At 39.9% G+C, this 16,924-nt stretch overlaps 1 protein-coding gene across 1 annotated transcript; it reads right to left on the bottom strand.

The window, feature by feature from the left end:
- Window positions 1-6,380: 6,380 nt before the first annotated feature.
- Window positions 6,381-9,140, bottom strand: fpr1 (formyl peptide receptor 1). The gene is made up of 2 exons (XM_028980578.1): window positions 8,816-9,140; window positions 6,381-7,931 (listed from the first exon to the last, which is right to left on the bottom strand). Exon 2 carries the CDS (start codon window positions 7,919-7,921, stop codon window positions 6,773-6,775), a length of 1,149 nt encoding a protein of 382 aa, XP_028836411.1. The 5' UTR covers window positions 7,922-7,931; window positions 8,816-9,140; the 3' UTR covers window positions 6,381-6,772.
- Between the last annotated feature and the right edge of the window lie 7,784 nt (window positions 9,141-16,924).

The following is a 16,924-nucleotide window of genomic DNA, read 5'->3' as shown; positions in this document are numbered from 1 at the left end:
CCTAGTGGTAACACTCTTGCCTAACACAGGTTCAAACACCACTTACTTCCTTTGTGTCCATGAGCAAGACACTTAAAGGCTCCATGACATGAAAAATTTAATTTTGTAAGATTATTTAATATTAGTCAGAGTTCTCCTAGGTTGCCTATGGTCCTAGAAATGGCAATGGCTAGAAATGGCAATAGGTGTAATGAGTGCTTTGGCCATTCTACTTCGCTGTTCAGAGAGTGGCAGCTTAAATGTCCGTATCTAGAATTTAGCCATCATTTAGTCATCATTAGGGGAAAGGTTACCTCCCATTTCTCATGCTTTCTTCATCCAGAGAATTTGATTACCTTCCCCTAAAAAGTACCTGCACTGACAGTCATGGTTTGCAAATGCGCGAAGCCCTGAAAATCTGCTTCAATAACCAGCATGCCTTGCAGCTGAGATACGTGCTGACAGGACGGGTGCGCAAGGGTACTGTAAATAGTTATCCATATTATGTATAAATGTGTTCTGTTGGGGTTTGGGATGTGTAAGTTCTGGGGATTTCATGTAGAGTGTGCGAGGGGAGAAGCGGCACACCAGGGAGTAGATGTTAAGGGCCAGAGGAAAAGAAGGGCTGCCTCCCTATTATCTATAAGCCTGAGGAGTAGGTATTGGATGTTGGTGCCGAGTCTTCTTTAGCCAGCCACCTTACAGCTACAGCATTCTGTAGGTCGAGCCTGGTGAAGCAGTTTGAGCAGTTCAAATGCCATTTTATTGTGATGGTGGCACAGAACACAGTGCACACAATGAGATGTGTCCTCTGCTTTCAACCATCACCCTTAGTGAGCAGTGGGCAGCCATGACAGGCGCCCCGGGGAGCAGTGTGTGTATGGTGCTTTGGTCAGTGGCACCTCAGTGGCATCTTGGCCGATCGGGATTCAAACCTTTTGATTACGTGGGCCGCTTCCTTAACTGCTAGGCTACCACTGCCCCCCGCTAGGCCATCACTGCCCCATATCTGTGGGACAGTGTGTTTGTTTACATGAAACAAACACACTTGTCTATAATTCCTGTTTATTGTAACAAAAAGTTGTGAATTACAAAACTCTTCTATTGCCTTCCCCCTAGCTGAATGGTAGAGGCCATGACCCTGATTTAGTGTGTCGGTAAACCGTTTTGTGTGCAGAAAATATATATATTCTTGGTTGTTGAGCTGGTGTTGAGAGCCCAGGAGAGGTTCTCCTCTAGATAAACTCCAAGGAACCTTGTGTTCTTGACAATCTCCACACAAGATCTGTTGATGTTCAGTGGGGAGTGGTCCCTCCATTCTCTTCTGAAGTCAACAATCATCTTTTTAGTTTTGTCCATGTTCAGAAACTAATTGTTGACCTTACACTGCTCCATCAGTTGTTGCACATCTTCTCTATAGGCTGTCTCATTGTTCTGTCTCATTGTGCTGAGGCTCGGTCCTTGTCAAACATCATGGAGAGATTGTCTTAACAAACTTGATGATGTGGTTGGAGCTGTGCATAGTTGCACAGTCACATTATCTGAGCATCTTCCAGGGATATTTTAAGGTCCAGCAGCCTTTTGTGAATTAATTCTGCCAAGAGTTTTCCTCATGTCCACCATGGTTAGACACAGCACCTGATCACTGGGAGGAGGGTTGGATTTCCTTGCAGTCACGTTGTTCTATGTGTTGAATCGTGCATAGAAGTCATTCAGCGGTAGAGAGGTGTCACTGTCACAGGCAGAGGTTTTAGTCCTGTAGTTTGTGATTCTTGTTTGATCTTGTGGTGATGGACTTGAAGACTGTAATGTCATCCAGGGTGTGTCGAAGTAAGTCATCCATGTTGTCTGTTACTTGTTGTAGGTCTTCTGCAAAATCTGGTAAATTGGGTGGCCACAGGGATGGCAGAAGATGTTGAGTAAATTCTGTACACATGGAATTAGTGAATATGTGCTGCTCAGATAAGGCCTAACATGTCTAGAATAGAACATGCTAGGGAATTGTTCTAGACAAATTTGTTTGTTTTTTTGTGAGTGTGTGTGCGTGTGTGTGTTAGTGTTAGACTTGTTAGACTCGTTTGAAACACTTTTTAAACAAGTGAGCTTTCAAATGTTTCTTAAAGGTGGTAGTAGTCTCGGCTAGTCGAATGGAGCAGGGCAAGTTGTTCCACCAGCCAGGGACAACAAAGGAGAATAGAGTCGATTAGGATCGGAGACCCCGTGAAGAGGGAATTTTTAGTGTCATTTCATTTGTGGATCTGTGAGGCCATGCGGGAGTGTAGCCTACTAATAGCATGTTAATATAAGAGGTTGAACTTCCATTTACAGCCCTATAGGCAAGCATCAAGGATTTAAACTCAATGTGAGCAGTTACCACCAGGAGCTAGTGGTGAGAGGTGAGAAGAGGCTATGAAAATGAGGTGGGCTGCCACATTTCAGACCATCTGGAGGGGTTTAATGGTAACTGCAGAAGCTCCAGCCAGGAGAGAGTTACAACAGTCAAATTTAGAGATGACCATTGCCTGGACGAGGAGCTGCATAGCCTGATCTGAAAGGAAAGGTCTAATCTTGCGAATGTTGTAGAGAGTGAAACTGCAGGATCTGGAGATCGCAGCAACATGATGGTTTATACTCAGTTTGTCATCAATCCAAACTCCAAGGCTTATTGCAGACGCTGTAGGTGTTAACAGTAGCGAGCCAATTTGAATTGAGAAGTTTTGCTGAGGGGAGTTGTTGCCAGGAAAGATCAGAATCTCAGTTTCGGAAAAGTTTAATTGGAGGTGTCGCTTAGACATCCATGCCGATATGTTTGAGAGACAGGCCGAAATTTTGGTTGCAATAGTGGTATCGTCTGGTGGGAAAGACAAATAGAGCTGGGTGTCATCAGCACAGGAGTGATAGGAAAAGCCATGTGATTGGATGATGTGACTAAGTAAGCGAGTGTATATTGAGAATAGAAGGGGGCCAAGGACAAAGCCTTGTGGAACCCCTGTGGTTACCCTGGAGAGGGCAGATGTCTCACCTCCCCATGATGCCTTGAAGGACCTGTCTTGAAGGTAAGAGGTGAACCAGAGTAGATAACTGACCTCAACATCTTTTTAGCAATCTCACAGACCGTATCAATATTATTTTTGGATTTATGCATTCAAACGTCATTTGTGCTGACGTTCATTACAATTTTAGAAAACCTGATTTTTTGCCTTCACTTTTCAATTTGATTTGAACACCTCAGCATCACTCAACAGCTATTTCTGCCACTTTTGGCATGATCTTCTAATTGTACTACCTTATTCTGCCACCCTCGCCATCAAGCTAGTCACTAGCCTACACTTTTGACAAATAAATCTGGCTTTACCGCTAGTGATGGCAGAAGCATAAGTAGAGAAAATAAACATCCTACAGTTAGAACAAGAGATGGAAGAAAAATCCATAATTTACAAGTGGATGTGTGAAGTGTAGTCACATGATTACATATGGCACTGCTGTTTCCTCAGCCTGGAATTGAGCTGTCTGGAGACGACATTGTGTAAAAAATCCCCAGCAGTCGTCCATGTTGCCATCATACAATGGAGAACAAGTCCTGGGAGGTTGGCTGCGCATGAGGGGGCGTTGCCATGGTGACTGCAGCGGCAGCATCTGCTGGAGTGGGGGAGGAAGCAAGATGAAGGCCAGGCAGCGCCTTCAGGGAAGGCTTAGCAGCAACAAAGTTAGACTTGCAATGAGCGACCCTCGTTCAAGTTGGCTGACCCCTGTGGGCCAGGGGGTGGCATGGCGACTTTGACAGTGCGTTAAATATCTCAAGATATAAACTCAGAACTAGTACATGAATTGTTAAGAGGTAGAAAAGTCCAGGTCTTTAGACATAACTTGTTTTAATTTTGGGATGTTCTTTAAATTTGAATAAAATGAAAACTTTTTATTTTAATCACAACACCTTTATCCATATAAGCTCATTTCAAAATTGCAGATCCCAAAATGTTTGACAGGGGGGCAACAAATGGTTGCAACTAATTAAGTTCATTGTAATCAGTTCTGTAAGATGATTAGCTATAAAGTGATGTCTTAGAGAGGCAGAGTCTCTCCAATTTGTGAAAGATTGTATTAAATATTTAAAATATTTAAAAAACAATATTCTCCAAGTCAAAATGCAAAACTTTGCAATTCTCATAATCTAAAGTGCATAAGATTTTTAAAAGAGTAAAAACAATTGAGATATCTCTGTGTGTAAGAAATAAGTCTAAATGCCCATATTCTTCGTCCCATCAGACAACACTGCATCACTCAATGACATTACTAAATGGGCCCAGAAATACTTCCAGAACTCACTGTCGGAAAACACAATCCACTGTTCCATCAGCTGATGCATAAAGGAAGCCATACATACATGTTCAAATTTGACATTCTTGTTGGTAATCATGGACGCCGCATCTTTGGTGCTTAAGATGAGGGTGACCTTCCAGCTTGTTAACAGCGTTCATTTCATGCCCGAGGGGCAGGGAGAGGAACAATGAATGCAGAGGGTGCAGAAAAAGGAACATAGTTTAACAGAAAACAAGGGATCACAAAATAGGAACAAAGCTACTGTGCAATGTGGTGAAAAAGGGGCAGGGCTCTTCTCTTCTCCAATCCTGTATGTTTCACAGAATCGTCACTTGTACAACACCACAGCAGGACACGGGGAAAACTTGGGGTTCATGTTGGAGAACAGCTCTGTATACTCCAGATTACGGGGGGGTTTTGCAAGGGAGTGGACAAGACACAACAAGCGGCACTTGATGCTCATTACACCTGTGAGGATCCCTATCCATGCGGAAGGGACCTAGGAAGGGAACAAGAGAAGGAACCCGCAACCCGGAAGTGCAAGAGAGGTGACGGCAACTGCATACTATGGGATTGGGACACGGTTACCAGCAAAACAACACACACACACCCTAATATTCAGGGGAGGGGGAGCATGTCGTAGGTGTTGAGCTGGTATGGACATGACAGTTCAGTTCCAAAGTCTGATGGCATGGGGGTGCATAAGTGCATAATTGCACATTCTGGAAGAAACTTTGAATGCTGAAAGTTATATAAAGTTTGTAGAGCAACAGAGAAGACCTTGTGCAGGACAAAGAAAAACCACATACTGCAGCTATTACACAAGCATTGTTCCATCAGAGAAGAGTTTGGGTGCAGAATTGGGCTACCTGCAATCAAGATCTTTCATCTGTAGAGAACATTTGGCGAATAATGAAATAAAATATTCTATGATTATGTCATGATACGGACCGGCAGGGGTTAATCCGGATCCGGAGTCCGGACCGGAGTTTCATGTTAGTCTCGTGTAATGTTCCCTGATCGTGTTCACCTGTTGTATATTTATATAATTGTATAAAACTATCATGTACGTGTCTCTTCACCATCGGGTCATTGCGTGTTTATGTTCCCCTGTCTCGTGTAGTTTGTATTAAACCCCTGTCGTGTGAAATCGTGCAAATGCGTCCTCCTTCATCGCCATGTCCAGCCCAACCGTGACAGATTATGAATTTTTCAGCAGCTAGAAACCTATATCATGCAGAAAAATGAGATGCCATAATCATGGTAAACATGCCCCTGTTCAAACTATTTTGAGACCCATATCAAGCATGGAATTTGAAATATGCAAATTTTGTGAAAAATTTTAAGAGTTGAAATATTTATGTTATCTGTGTTCTGAATAAAATATTGGCTCATGTTATTTGAAAGTCTTAAAGTGTTGATTATTTTCAAATTTAAGAAACATCCCAATGTCCCAGAATTCAGGATATATCTTCACTGTTACTGTACATCACTAGACTGCAACCAGGAAAGTGCTAATAAGATATAGAGCCTGTGAGCTCTTGTTTTGTTTTGTATTTGTTTTGCAGATTACTGTAACCGCAGATCAAGAGAGACCGCAAGGCCAGACGTGGTTGGCCTAGTGGGTAAGGAAACAAACCCGTAATCAGAATGTCGAATTGAGTCGATTTGAGGTACCACTGAGCAGAGTACCATTTCATGGCTGCCCACTGCTCACTAAGGTGATGGGTTAAATGCAGAGGACACATTTAGTTGTGTTTAACGTGTGCTGTGCTGCAGTGTTTCACAATGACAATTACTTCACTTTCAAGTAGAGCCTATAGAGTATTTGGTCAGTTTTCAAAGGAATTTGGGCTATGAGCTTCTTGAAGGTAACAGTACCCACTACTACTGTATGCTGTTATCATTTTGATTACATATTCTGTTGCACCCATGCACTGTTATTTTCATAATCTTCCTTTTCTTCTTAAATACTATGTGTGCATTTTTATGGCTTTAAGTGTTATTCTATTTTCATGATCCAGTCTATGTGACTGTATAGTCTGTTTTATTACTACAAAATAAAATACCACACAGGAGCATAAATATACACACAACATTTAATGCTAATTATTAAATACAAAACACCATACTTGATGACAATGCAACAAAATATACAAAAATAAACACATTTACATATTTAACTACATACATAACTTCATACAACAGAAATACATTTATATATTGTGACATATTTTACTATAATAACTATAGTAAATTGTCTGTATATTGTTTGCCCTATACAAATGATAAAATACATACACATGTACACAAGCACCTTGTTTCAATAACAATGGATGAGCAAAGAAGCGTGTTCACCATCACTCCTTTCAATACCATGGTTCAAATATTGGCCTAAAAAGGGCCCATTCCTTCAATTACTTGAAATTGGTTAAAACAGATTCTCTGACATAATGACATGCAATTACAACACTCACACTTCTGCATCTGAAAATGATTTTTCCTTACTTCGATTATTGTGCATAGAATTTGTGTTCAATGTGTTTGTGCGAGACACCTCTTCGGTGAAAGCTGTCTCAAGAACTTTCAAGATGGACTTTCGTACCTTGTCCTTAAAGTCCTGACCCATGAATACATACAACAGTGGGTTCAGACAGCTGTTGAAGAAGGCCAGGCTGGTGGCAATGGGAATTCCAACTGTGGTGACATGATGCAATATGCGATTATAATCATCTGACATGTGGTAAAACATCTCAATAAGCACAAGAATATGATATGGTGCCCAGCAAAGAAAGAATACAGTGATGACTGCTGCAATAATCTTGAAGGGGCGTCCTGTTCGACCCGACATTGAACGGCTCCTCCGAAGACGGTGAATGATGACAGAATAGCAGGAAACAATGATGGTAAATGGCACAACAAAGCCAAGGACAAAACGTGTAATAATCATAGCGCGGTGTCGGAGAATGCCAAGTTCTTTGGTTTTGTCTGATTTGGTATCATCCGAGAGGATAAAATTGTTGAAACAATTTATAACATTCTCACTATTCAGTGAAGGTGCCGTGTCTCGGAAAACAAAGTAGGGTGCACTGAGCAAAAGAGCAAAAAACCACACAACAACACTGACTCCACACGCTCGACGCACACTCCGGTGATTTTGTGCCCATATAGGGTGCACGACAGACACACATCTGTCTACACTGATCACCACCAGAATATACACGCTTGAAAACATGTTCAGGAGACCTAAAGTGCTGTTGAACTTACACATAAATTTTCCAAAAGGCCAGTGGAAATCCATGGCTGTGTAAGCAACGCTGAGCGGGAGGAACGCAGTGAAGAGGAAATCAGCCACAGCCAAGTTCAGAAACCAGACTGTGTTGACTGTTTTCTTCATTCTGAATCCAGTCACCCAGATCACAACACTGTTTCCCAGCACACCCAGAACGAAAGCCAGGGAATAGACAATGAGTGACATGATGTTTAGGGTTCTCCTAAGCTCTGGATGCTCTTCATAATCTTCATAGTAATAATCTTCAGTAAAGTTCGCCTCCGAAGAATAATTGTCTGGAGATAGAATGCCAGTTTCTGCGTTCCCTTGGGAGACCATCCACTCCATCATTTCTGTAAGTCTAGCAGGGAAAAAAAACACCAAACAAAAGTTGAAATTCTTTAAAACGACCTGAGCACAAGAAGTGACATTATAATTTGTTACAATTTGATGTGTGATTAACCCTCTGATGCAGGTTCATAAAACTTCAGTTATTACACCTTCAAACTAAAATAATCTATAAAAAGTTTATAAATAATAAAGGTTATGCAAAAAAAAAAATTTTTTAGTTGTTTACTCCACAATCTGTCCTATCCATAGATACCTAACATTCATGAAGTTGTAACATTATTAACCCCATAATCACTATGTTTATGTCATAAGCATCCATATGTTTTGCCTGAAAAATACAAATAAATAAATAATTTTCATTATACTTCATGTTAACTGGATTATGTGTAGTGACTATTGCAGCCTGATATATATAAATAAATTGCTATTGTTCTTCTTCCCAGGACCTGTCCTATCCATAGATATCAAGCATTCATGAATTGTAACATTTTTAACCCTTTATTCGCCAGGTTTATCTCATAAGAGCCTCTGTTTTTTTGCCTAAATATACTTCATGCAAACTGGATTATTTCCTTTTTTTTGTACAGTTTCATATTTACTAAAAAACCTCCGAGCGCTTGTTGAGTTCGTTTTCACATTGTTCCACTAGAGGTCACCAAAGGGGTGAAAAAAAACGGGCGTACCCGTCCCACGAACTTTATATTATCTACAGGAGCAGGTAAACACACAGACGACAGAAGTTTATCATTCTGTCATGGAATAAAACAAAATATCCTTGACGATTTCATGTGATTTTCATATGATTCATATGATTGTAGTCAGCAATTGACTACATTTGTGTTAAATCTTAGAGGTTTTTCTTCTGACAACTGCATCTTCCTAATTGAAACATACCTTGAATGTTTGAATGTCCCAACTCCACCGCGATCTCTCACAACTCTGGAGCGTTTCTCGCCGCTGCGTTGCGATCCCAGAAAAGTGGAGTTGGGTGCTTCTGGATGCGCTGTAGTCTAGAATCGGCGTGTGACGTCACCCCCCAGACGCGGGCCAGGCGAAGACTCCGCAGCTGCGCCCTTCAAGACGCGGCGTCCAACTGATTGTGGGCGTTGCGCAATGTTGTCGTTCGGTCGTGGTTCTCAACAGGGCGGCCCGGTTTGACCGTGCGAACAATCGGACGATTCCCTTGCTCGAAAAGCCGGGGCGATTCTGTAAACGCAGTTTTCAGGTCTCAATAATACTACGCATCCGCCCGGTCGCCCTTCATTTAAACAAGTTAAAAAAAAAAAAAAGCCATGACAGTTGGCCTAATATTAAACATGAAATGAATGAAACACCCATGCATGCAGCGCGCATGCCAGCTTGAACGCAGACGCGCCAAAACACTGCAATTAGCGCCAGTGCCGAGACACCAAGAATGCGCCTTTCACCACATGACGGGCGGGGCAGGATGTGCGGTGGCAAATATATATGGACACACACACACACACACACACAAAAAAAATCTGTCATTTTTTACAGACCAAGTAAACCAGTGCGTGTGCCTTGTTTGCAAAAACAGTCTAAAACTGTTATTTGCTATTCCTATTGTTGAGAGACTGACATGCAAGAAAATTAAGCCAAAGACGTATTCCATCGCAACTGGATTCATATTGTACATCTGATTTATTTACAATCTATTTTGTTAAATTTAACCATATATTTTAACCATGCTTTGGAAGGGGTGTGTAAAGTGTGTCACCATGTGAGTATAGCAATAAAAGCAGCAGCAACCACTTTAGAAACCCTTTTGAAGTTAATAATACAAGATGTTTTAGTGTTTGGGAACACACATGGAAAGTCGCATCTCCCCTGGGACAAAGTTGCATTTAGTACATTTAGCACCTTGTTCAAGTACACTGCAGCTAGCGGCGGATAACTGGATGCTCTCTCTAGGACCAGGCCCTCCGTGGGTCTGTATTCTCCTGAGCCTCAATTCACCCTGACCCACACAGAAGTCACTGAGCAAAGTGGAACATGCAGAATGATCACTTTGTGCTCTATAGCAGATAATTCGATTTTGCTTTGTGGCTGTTGGAGCACTGCCTGCAATTAAGGGATTTACAAACACTTTCATTTGCCCAGCCATAATGTTCTGTGAACTAATCTTGAAAGACCACGGTAGTCGAAGGCAATGGGTGTATATATGAGTATATATTTTGAACCAGAAGACCCGGGTTTGAATCCCGCTTACTACCATTGTGTCCCTGAGCAAGACACTTAACCCTAAGTTGCTCCAGGGAGACTGTCCCTGTAACTACTGATTGTAAGATAAATGCTGTAAATGTAAATGTAAATGTAAGTTAAACAAAATTATATGATGCACCTGGAAAGTATTCACAGTTGATCAGCTTTTCTACATTTTGTCATAATACAGTCTTATTCCAAAATGAATTAAATGCATGTTTGTCCTCAGAATTCTACACACAACCCCCCCACAATGACAACGTGAAAAAGTTTACTTGAGATTTTGGCAAATTTTGAAAAAAAAAAACACCAGGACTCTTCCTAGAGCTAGCCAGCCACCTAAACTGAGCAATCAGGGGAGAACCTGACAGTCACTCTATCAGAGCTCCAGAGGTCCTCTATGGACAGATGAGAATCTTCTAGAATGACAACCATCTCTGCACCAATCCACCAATCAGACCTGTATGGTAGAGTGGCCAGACAGACTCTCACACCATGAGAAAAAAAAAAAAAAAAAAAAAAAAATGGTATGAATGCCAGACTTCATATTTGGAGGAAATCAGGCACCACTCATCACCAGGCCAACACCATCCCACGGGTTAAATGCAGAGGACACATTTCACTGTGTGCACCATGTGCTGTGCTGCTGTGTATCACACGTGACAATCACTTCACTTTACAGTGAAGCATGGTGGTGGCAACATCATGCTGTGGGGATGTTTCTCATTGCACTGCTCTTTAGGTACACTCTGTTTATAAGATTGAGATTTTTTGTCTATTTATTGTACTGCACATTGTTAAGCTATACACACTTATAGACCTATGTACATTCATACATATATTCAGTATATATATTTATAAAAAAGTATAAACATATTCTACAACTTGTTCAAATAACACACATCCTTACACATTGTTGTTGTTTTCTTCTACTCTGTACTTGAGAGACACCATCTACCGGAATCTAATTTCTTTTATGTGCTTGCAAATACTTGGCCAATAAACACATTCTGATTCTGGGAGACCAGTCAGGATAAAGGGAAAGATGACTGCAGGAATATACAGAGACATCCTGGATTAAAACCTGCTCCAGAGTGCTCTTGAATTTAGAGTGACAGTTCATCTCTCGGCAGGACAGCAACCCTAAGCACACAACTAATATATCAAAGGAGTGGCCTCAGGACAACTCTGTTAATGTCCTTGAATGTCCCAGCCTGAGCCCAGACTTGACTCTGATTGAACATCTCTGGAGAGATCCACAAATGGCTGTGATGGAGCTTGAGAGGTGCTGCAAAGAAGAATGGGCAAAACTTCCCAAGGATGGTTGTGCCAAGCTTGTGGCATCATATTCAAAAACACTTGAGGCTGTCAACAAAGTATTGAGCAACCTGATTTTTCAGTTTTTTATTTTGTAATAAATTTACCAAAACATCAAGTAAACTTTTTCACATTGACATTATGGGATGTTGTGTGTAAAATTCTAAGGAAAATGCATTTAATCCATTTTGGTATGAGGCTGTAACATAACAAAATGTGGAAAATGTGGATGCACTTTGAATACTTTCCGGATGCACTGTACATGGGGCAAAAAATTTACTCTGTGTAAACTGAAAGGGCTGGTCTGAGGTTTCCCTGCAGATTCCCCTGGAGCGTATGTGGGAGAGGGAAGAGACAAAAAAAAGAAGCCAAAAGTGGTCACCATATGTGAGAACTCCAAGATTTGGAAATAAACCCCAGGTTGATACTTCATGATGAACAATGCCAGAAGTGATATTTGTCATTGGTGGCTACTTTTAAAAAGTCTAAACTCTGTTTTCATCACATTTTCAGCCTTTGCTCATATGTGCATTTCCTTATGTGTAATTTCACAGCTTAGATTTCCTTTCTGCTGGAAAAACAAATAAAACCCCTTAGAAATATTATTTTCAGGCCGAGTCAGGCAGCTGTGTGTGATTTTCTGTGGCCTAGACCAGAAGGGTGACTCTGATGAGTGTCCACTGAAGACTGGCACTGGTCTTAAGCAGAACTGTCACTGCAGCAAAGTAGCAGCTTCATAACAGGGTGGAGTGTATATTTCCTGGACCATCAATTACACAGACATCTTTCTTCATCCACTCAAGATTAACTTAAAATATGCACTTATGCTGTGCATGCTGTCTTTTTCCTGAAGTCATTTCTACCATGGAAATTGTGTTCAGTCTCTGGGCATTCTACGGTTTCTGCTGTACCAATTGATTGTAACTTAACATAAAATGGTCTGTTAGATGGATTCATGTCTTTGGCTTCACTGTTTTATCTAACAAACTCATAACTTTGCTAAGAGAAAATAAAGTGCTGTAATATGATGAAGAAAATGTAATGTGATGTCAAAGTGATTACCAAATGCATCTTATCAGGCAAAATAGTTGAATGCTTTACACGCCTTGATCAGTTACATACTGTATAATGGTTAATTACATTCAAGCTGTACATAAAGTTGAAAGAAGTCTATTGGTGAAATTGCACAATTTGTTCAGAGGAAGTGAAACTTGCTGAGTTAAAAACATCATCTGAATATCTTGATAACTATTAAAGAGGAAATGTATGAAAGATTTTAGAGGAATACCATATGGTATCCACAATAACATGTCTAATTTTATCAGCAATGCATTGCATCATGAAATACACTGAACAGCATATAAACATGGCGCTTAACACAAGGCTGATAGCACAGAAAACAAACAATACATTTAATAAATCAAGACCTTCATCTCCCACACACTCCTGTTTCAGGACTAAAGTCAGTCAAGAATGTGTGACAGCACACAGTCAGACCTGCAAAGAAACTGTCTGAACAAAAAGCTGGTCATTAAGACTGATTGGTATGGACTGTACACAAATAGGAAATTGCCACGTGGTCTCAGTTCAGAACAATCATTTATCATGCACATAGGTGGACAAGGCCATGCAAGAGCCTCAGCTGTATCCTGAATACAGCATATGCATGTTTTTACTAAAACCCAAATCATTTCAAGATGTAAAAGTGGGATGTGGAGGTGGGGAAGATACAGATCTGATCGCTCCTCGTGGGCCTGCTGTGCAGTCAGTTCTCTCTCAAAGCAAAAATACCTCACAAGGGATAGGGAAGGGCTCTGCAGCACCACTGTACCCCATTTCCTTCCACGTGTTCTGTCCCTGCATTTATTATACACCCACAATGAAGGCATGTGTACATTTCAGCGGGGGAGGCTGTGAATTCTGGCAGACATTCTGCAGACTTCTGCATCCTGAAAGTTGTCCAAAGTGGAAAACAAATTCTAAGGGGAAAAAAGATTTTATGGTCAGACATAGAGTTCGTGTCACTTGTCAAAACTCTGAGCGTGGAATGGTGTTCTTTAAAGAGCAAATGCGTTACAGCTGAGGGTAAAATGTAATGCATTTGTGAATTGATATAATATGTGATAAATACAGTGGTATTCCTTAGGTGCATATTGTAACTATAACTAAATGAATAAACTGTAAATGCATCTAAGATTAAACGGTTATGTATGTTATGTCATATGAAATAGGTTCTAAATTAGTCATTTGAAATGCAAAACTACAGCAAGCAATAATACACAGCAGTGTGTTCACTGTACAAAGGTATTTGCACTGAAGTTAGCACCATGAACAGCCCCTCTCTGTTTCTCCTCTCTATCCCACACTGTCTGCAAATTTCTGGCACTACTAGCAGACAGTGGAACATCGTAAGAGTTTCTGAGAACTGCCAGTGGATTTTGTTTTTAGACTGAGTGGGTGCTTTTTAGTTGATCCGATTCTTGTACAGTTCATTGTCACTGGGTAGCAGTGGTTGCCAGAGTAATGTGCTTCCGAATCCATGTAACCAATGGTGCTGTATTTAAAGGAAATGTAGGGTGATTGCAGAGAAGGTAATATAGATGCAATTAAATGTAATTGTTAATTTATTTAATCTCTCATCATTTCATATTTTCAATGATGTTGGTCCCAGCAGAGCTACAATGTTGTTATGACTCATTGAAAATGATGGTGTCAGCCTGGGATATTAAAAGATCGCTCAAGGCTATAGTTTGTGGGCAGCTTTTACAGACCAAGTTCTGCCACACTTCTTGATTTGCCAACCAAACGTGCAATTACGTCAGTCAGCGCAAATACCAATTTGGGTGGGTAAACCAACAGGCAGAACTGTGGGGCCAAATGAAGTTTTTCTAGGGTGAGGCTGAGGGGAGTTTAATGCTTTCATTCAGCTTGGAGCAGGATGTGGATTTGTGGAAAAAAAGTTTTTCATACAAAAACTTATTTCTCAATACGCATTTGACATCTGTAAAATATCAGTTACTACCATGGACAAAAGGAGGACAGGAGAAATTTTCAGTGCATGACCTCTAAATGTTTGTTGATATAATGTGGTTGAGTTGACTGGAAGTTCTGTTTGGACTTGGAGTGGTCAGAAGATTTTTTTTATCTAACCCCCACCTTTTATCATATCCTAAACCAACAATAAAAACATGAGTAAGGCACCAACCATGACAAATGTAACCATTTCCTCTTGTTCATTCCAGCACACATCGAAACACACATCTGACTGATTAAGGAGATATGTTGACTTGCACTGCCAGTAAACAAGTGCTGTGGTGTGCGGTGCAGATGACTGTGCCTTGGAAGACTTGTTCTTTTTTGTGTGCCATAGGAAAGACAGTAAAAAAGTTTTTCTCCATGAAGCATGAGAGAAAATAAAAGAGCATTGTCTTGCTTGAGAGCAGAGCCGATGTAAGAGGAAGGACGTGTGTATTTTGAGAAGTGAATGGGATTTCTGGTAGAGTGACAAGGTCAATAGCATCCTCCGTCTGCACAAGTGAAGTCTGTGGATTCTTTGCCTTTTTTCCATTCCGTTTGACCAAATCCTCTTTTCTCAGCTCAAAGCGACATGTGTGTGGCACATGCTTGGTGTTAGTTGCATAATGGTTTTCCTTTTTGTCAAGACAAAAAAAACCTCTTTTATTCATCATAGCTCATATGTTGATCATAATTAAAACATATGTTGATTGTACATAAATAAAAAGCACTTAACATGGCAGCAGAGGTCGGTCTGCAGATTGTCAGTCGATTGAAGCTGTTGAAAAGTCTCTTGTACCACCATAAAGGTTCCAATGTGAATGGTTGGAGATGCTCATTTGACTGATTTTCCCTTTAATCTGATTTGACATTCAGTCCTAGTTTTATTTCTACATCTAGGATGTCACAAGTTTATAGGTTCAGAATGACATTCTGAAGTTTTTGTTCCCTTTAAGTCACAAGACAGTCACAAATTTCAGATGAATTACAAAATACACACATTAAGTAAGCAGAAGTTGCCTGAACAAAAATACCTTAATTTCTAAAATTAGTACTAATTTTATGCATCTATCTACAGTTGATTTTTTTGTTAAATAAAGGTTTAGTTTTGTACTGATTTGTACTTGTTTAAATAAATTCTACTTAAATACAACGATAATTTTCCAAATAAAGCAACAGTCATGTGATTAAAGGTTCAGGGTATTTAATGCATAGAAATGCAGGAAATACACTTCAATTATTTATTATTATTATTATTAATTTTTCCTCCATTATTATGTTAATCTGGCAAGAGCTTTAGAGAGTGTAAATAAGAGACATGATGCATTAATCTGAATAACTGTGCCATGAAAAGATAAATAAAAAACAATCAATTAATGTAACCACTGCATGGCATGGTTATATTGATTGCACTGTCTGTTTAATGTGTTTTTAAATGGTAGTAAATGATTATTTCAAATGCAGTTGTCTGAGAGACTGAAGAGAGGTGGAACATGCCCATGCTAGATGAGAACGTGGTATATTTAAACCTTACGCATGTATAATGACAGGGTCTCTTTAATGGAGGCCTAGACTAACATTTGAATGGTTCCTTGTCTGGGTCTGATAAACGTAGTGTATCTACGTAATACCCGTTTCAATCAGCTCCATTAAAAGTAAAAGAAGATAAATATGTTTCAACAACATGTTCCATTATATTTCTGCAAAATACTCTAGAGAAACACATCCTGGCACATTATGCATTGTGGATAACACCTTATAATCATCTATAAAAAATACTTGAGAACAGCAAAAACACTGACATAGAATTTCCCTTCATCTGTGCCTGCACTAACCAGTTTAAAAGCAATGCTGTGCCATGTAGTTTGCATAAATTTAGCATCCCAGTTTTTGTTTAAAATCTATTTTGCTAAATTGGAACCAATTCATGGATTTATGGGGAACAATGTTGCAGTGAAAAACAGTGAAATAATACTGTATAGAATTTACACTGAGCTATATGAGATACAGCACATGGGCAATATTTGTGTATACCAGAAAGTTTGCACTGATAATCTATTTAATTAGACCTCAGAAGATACATAAATATAGCTTTCCATGACCTCAAACCCAGAAAGCGCCATTAGATAATCAATTTCAATCAAGACTGCAACACCCACATCACATTGCATAAGGAGGAGGGGATGCAAGAGCAAGGCAAAGTAATTTTATTTACATAAAAGCAAAAAGGGCATGTGGCCCCAACTGGTTGAATAAAAATACAGTGCATGTAACATTTGTTTTGTTACAGCCTTATTCCAAAATGGATTTTTCCCTTTTTTTAAAAAAAAGTTTACTTGAGGTTTTGGTAAATTTATTAAAATAAAAAAAAACTGTGAAATCACATGTACATAAGTATTAACACAGCCTTTGCTCATTACTTTGTTGATGCACCTTTGGCAGCAATTA

This window comes from Denticeps clupeoides, chromosome 5 (genome assembly GCF_900700375.1).
Source record: "Denticeps clupeoides chromosome 5, fDenClu1.1, whole genome shotgun sequence".
NCBI lineage: Eukaryota > Metazoa > Chordata > Actinopteri > Clupeiformes > Denticipitidae > Denticeps > Denticeps clupeoides.
This window is presented reverse-complemented; position numbering and strand designations above follow the sequence as displayed.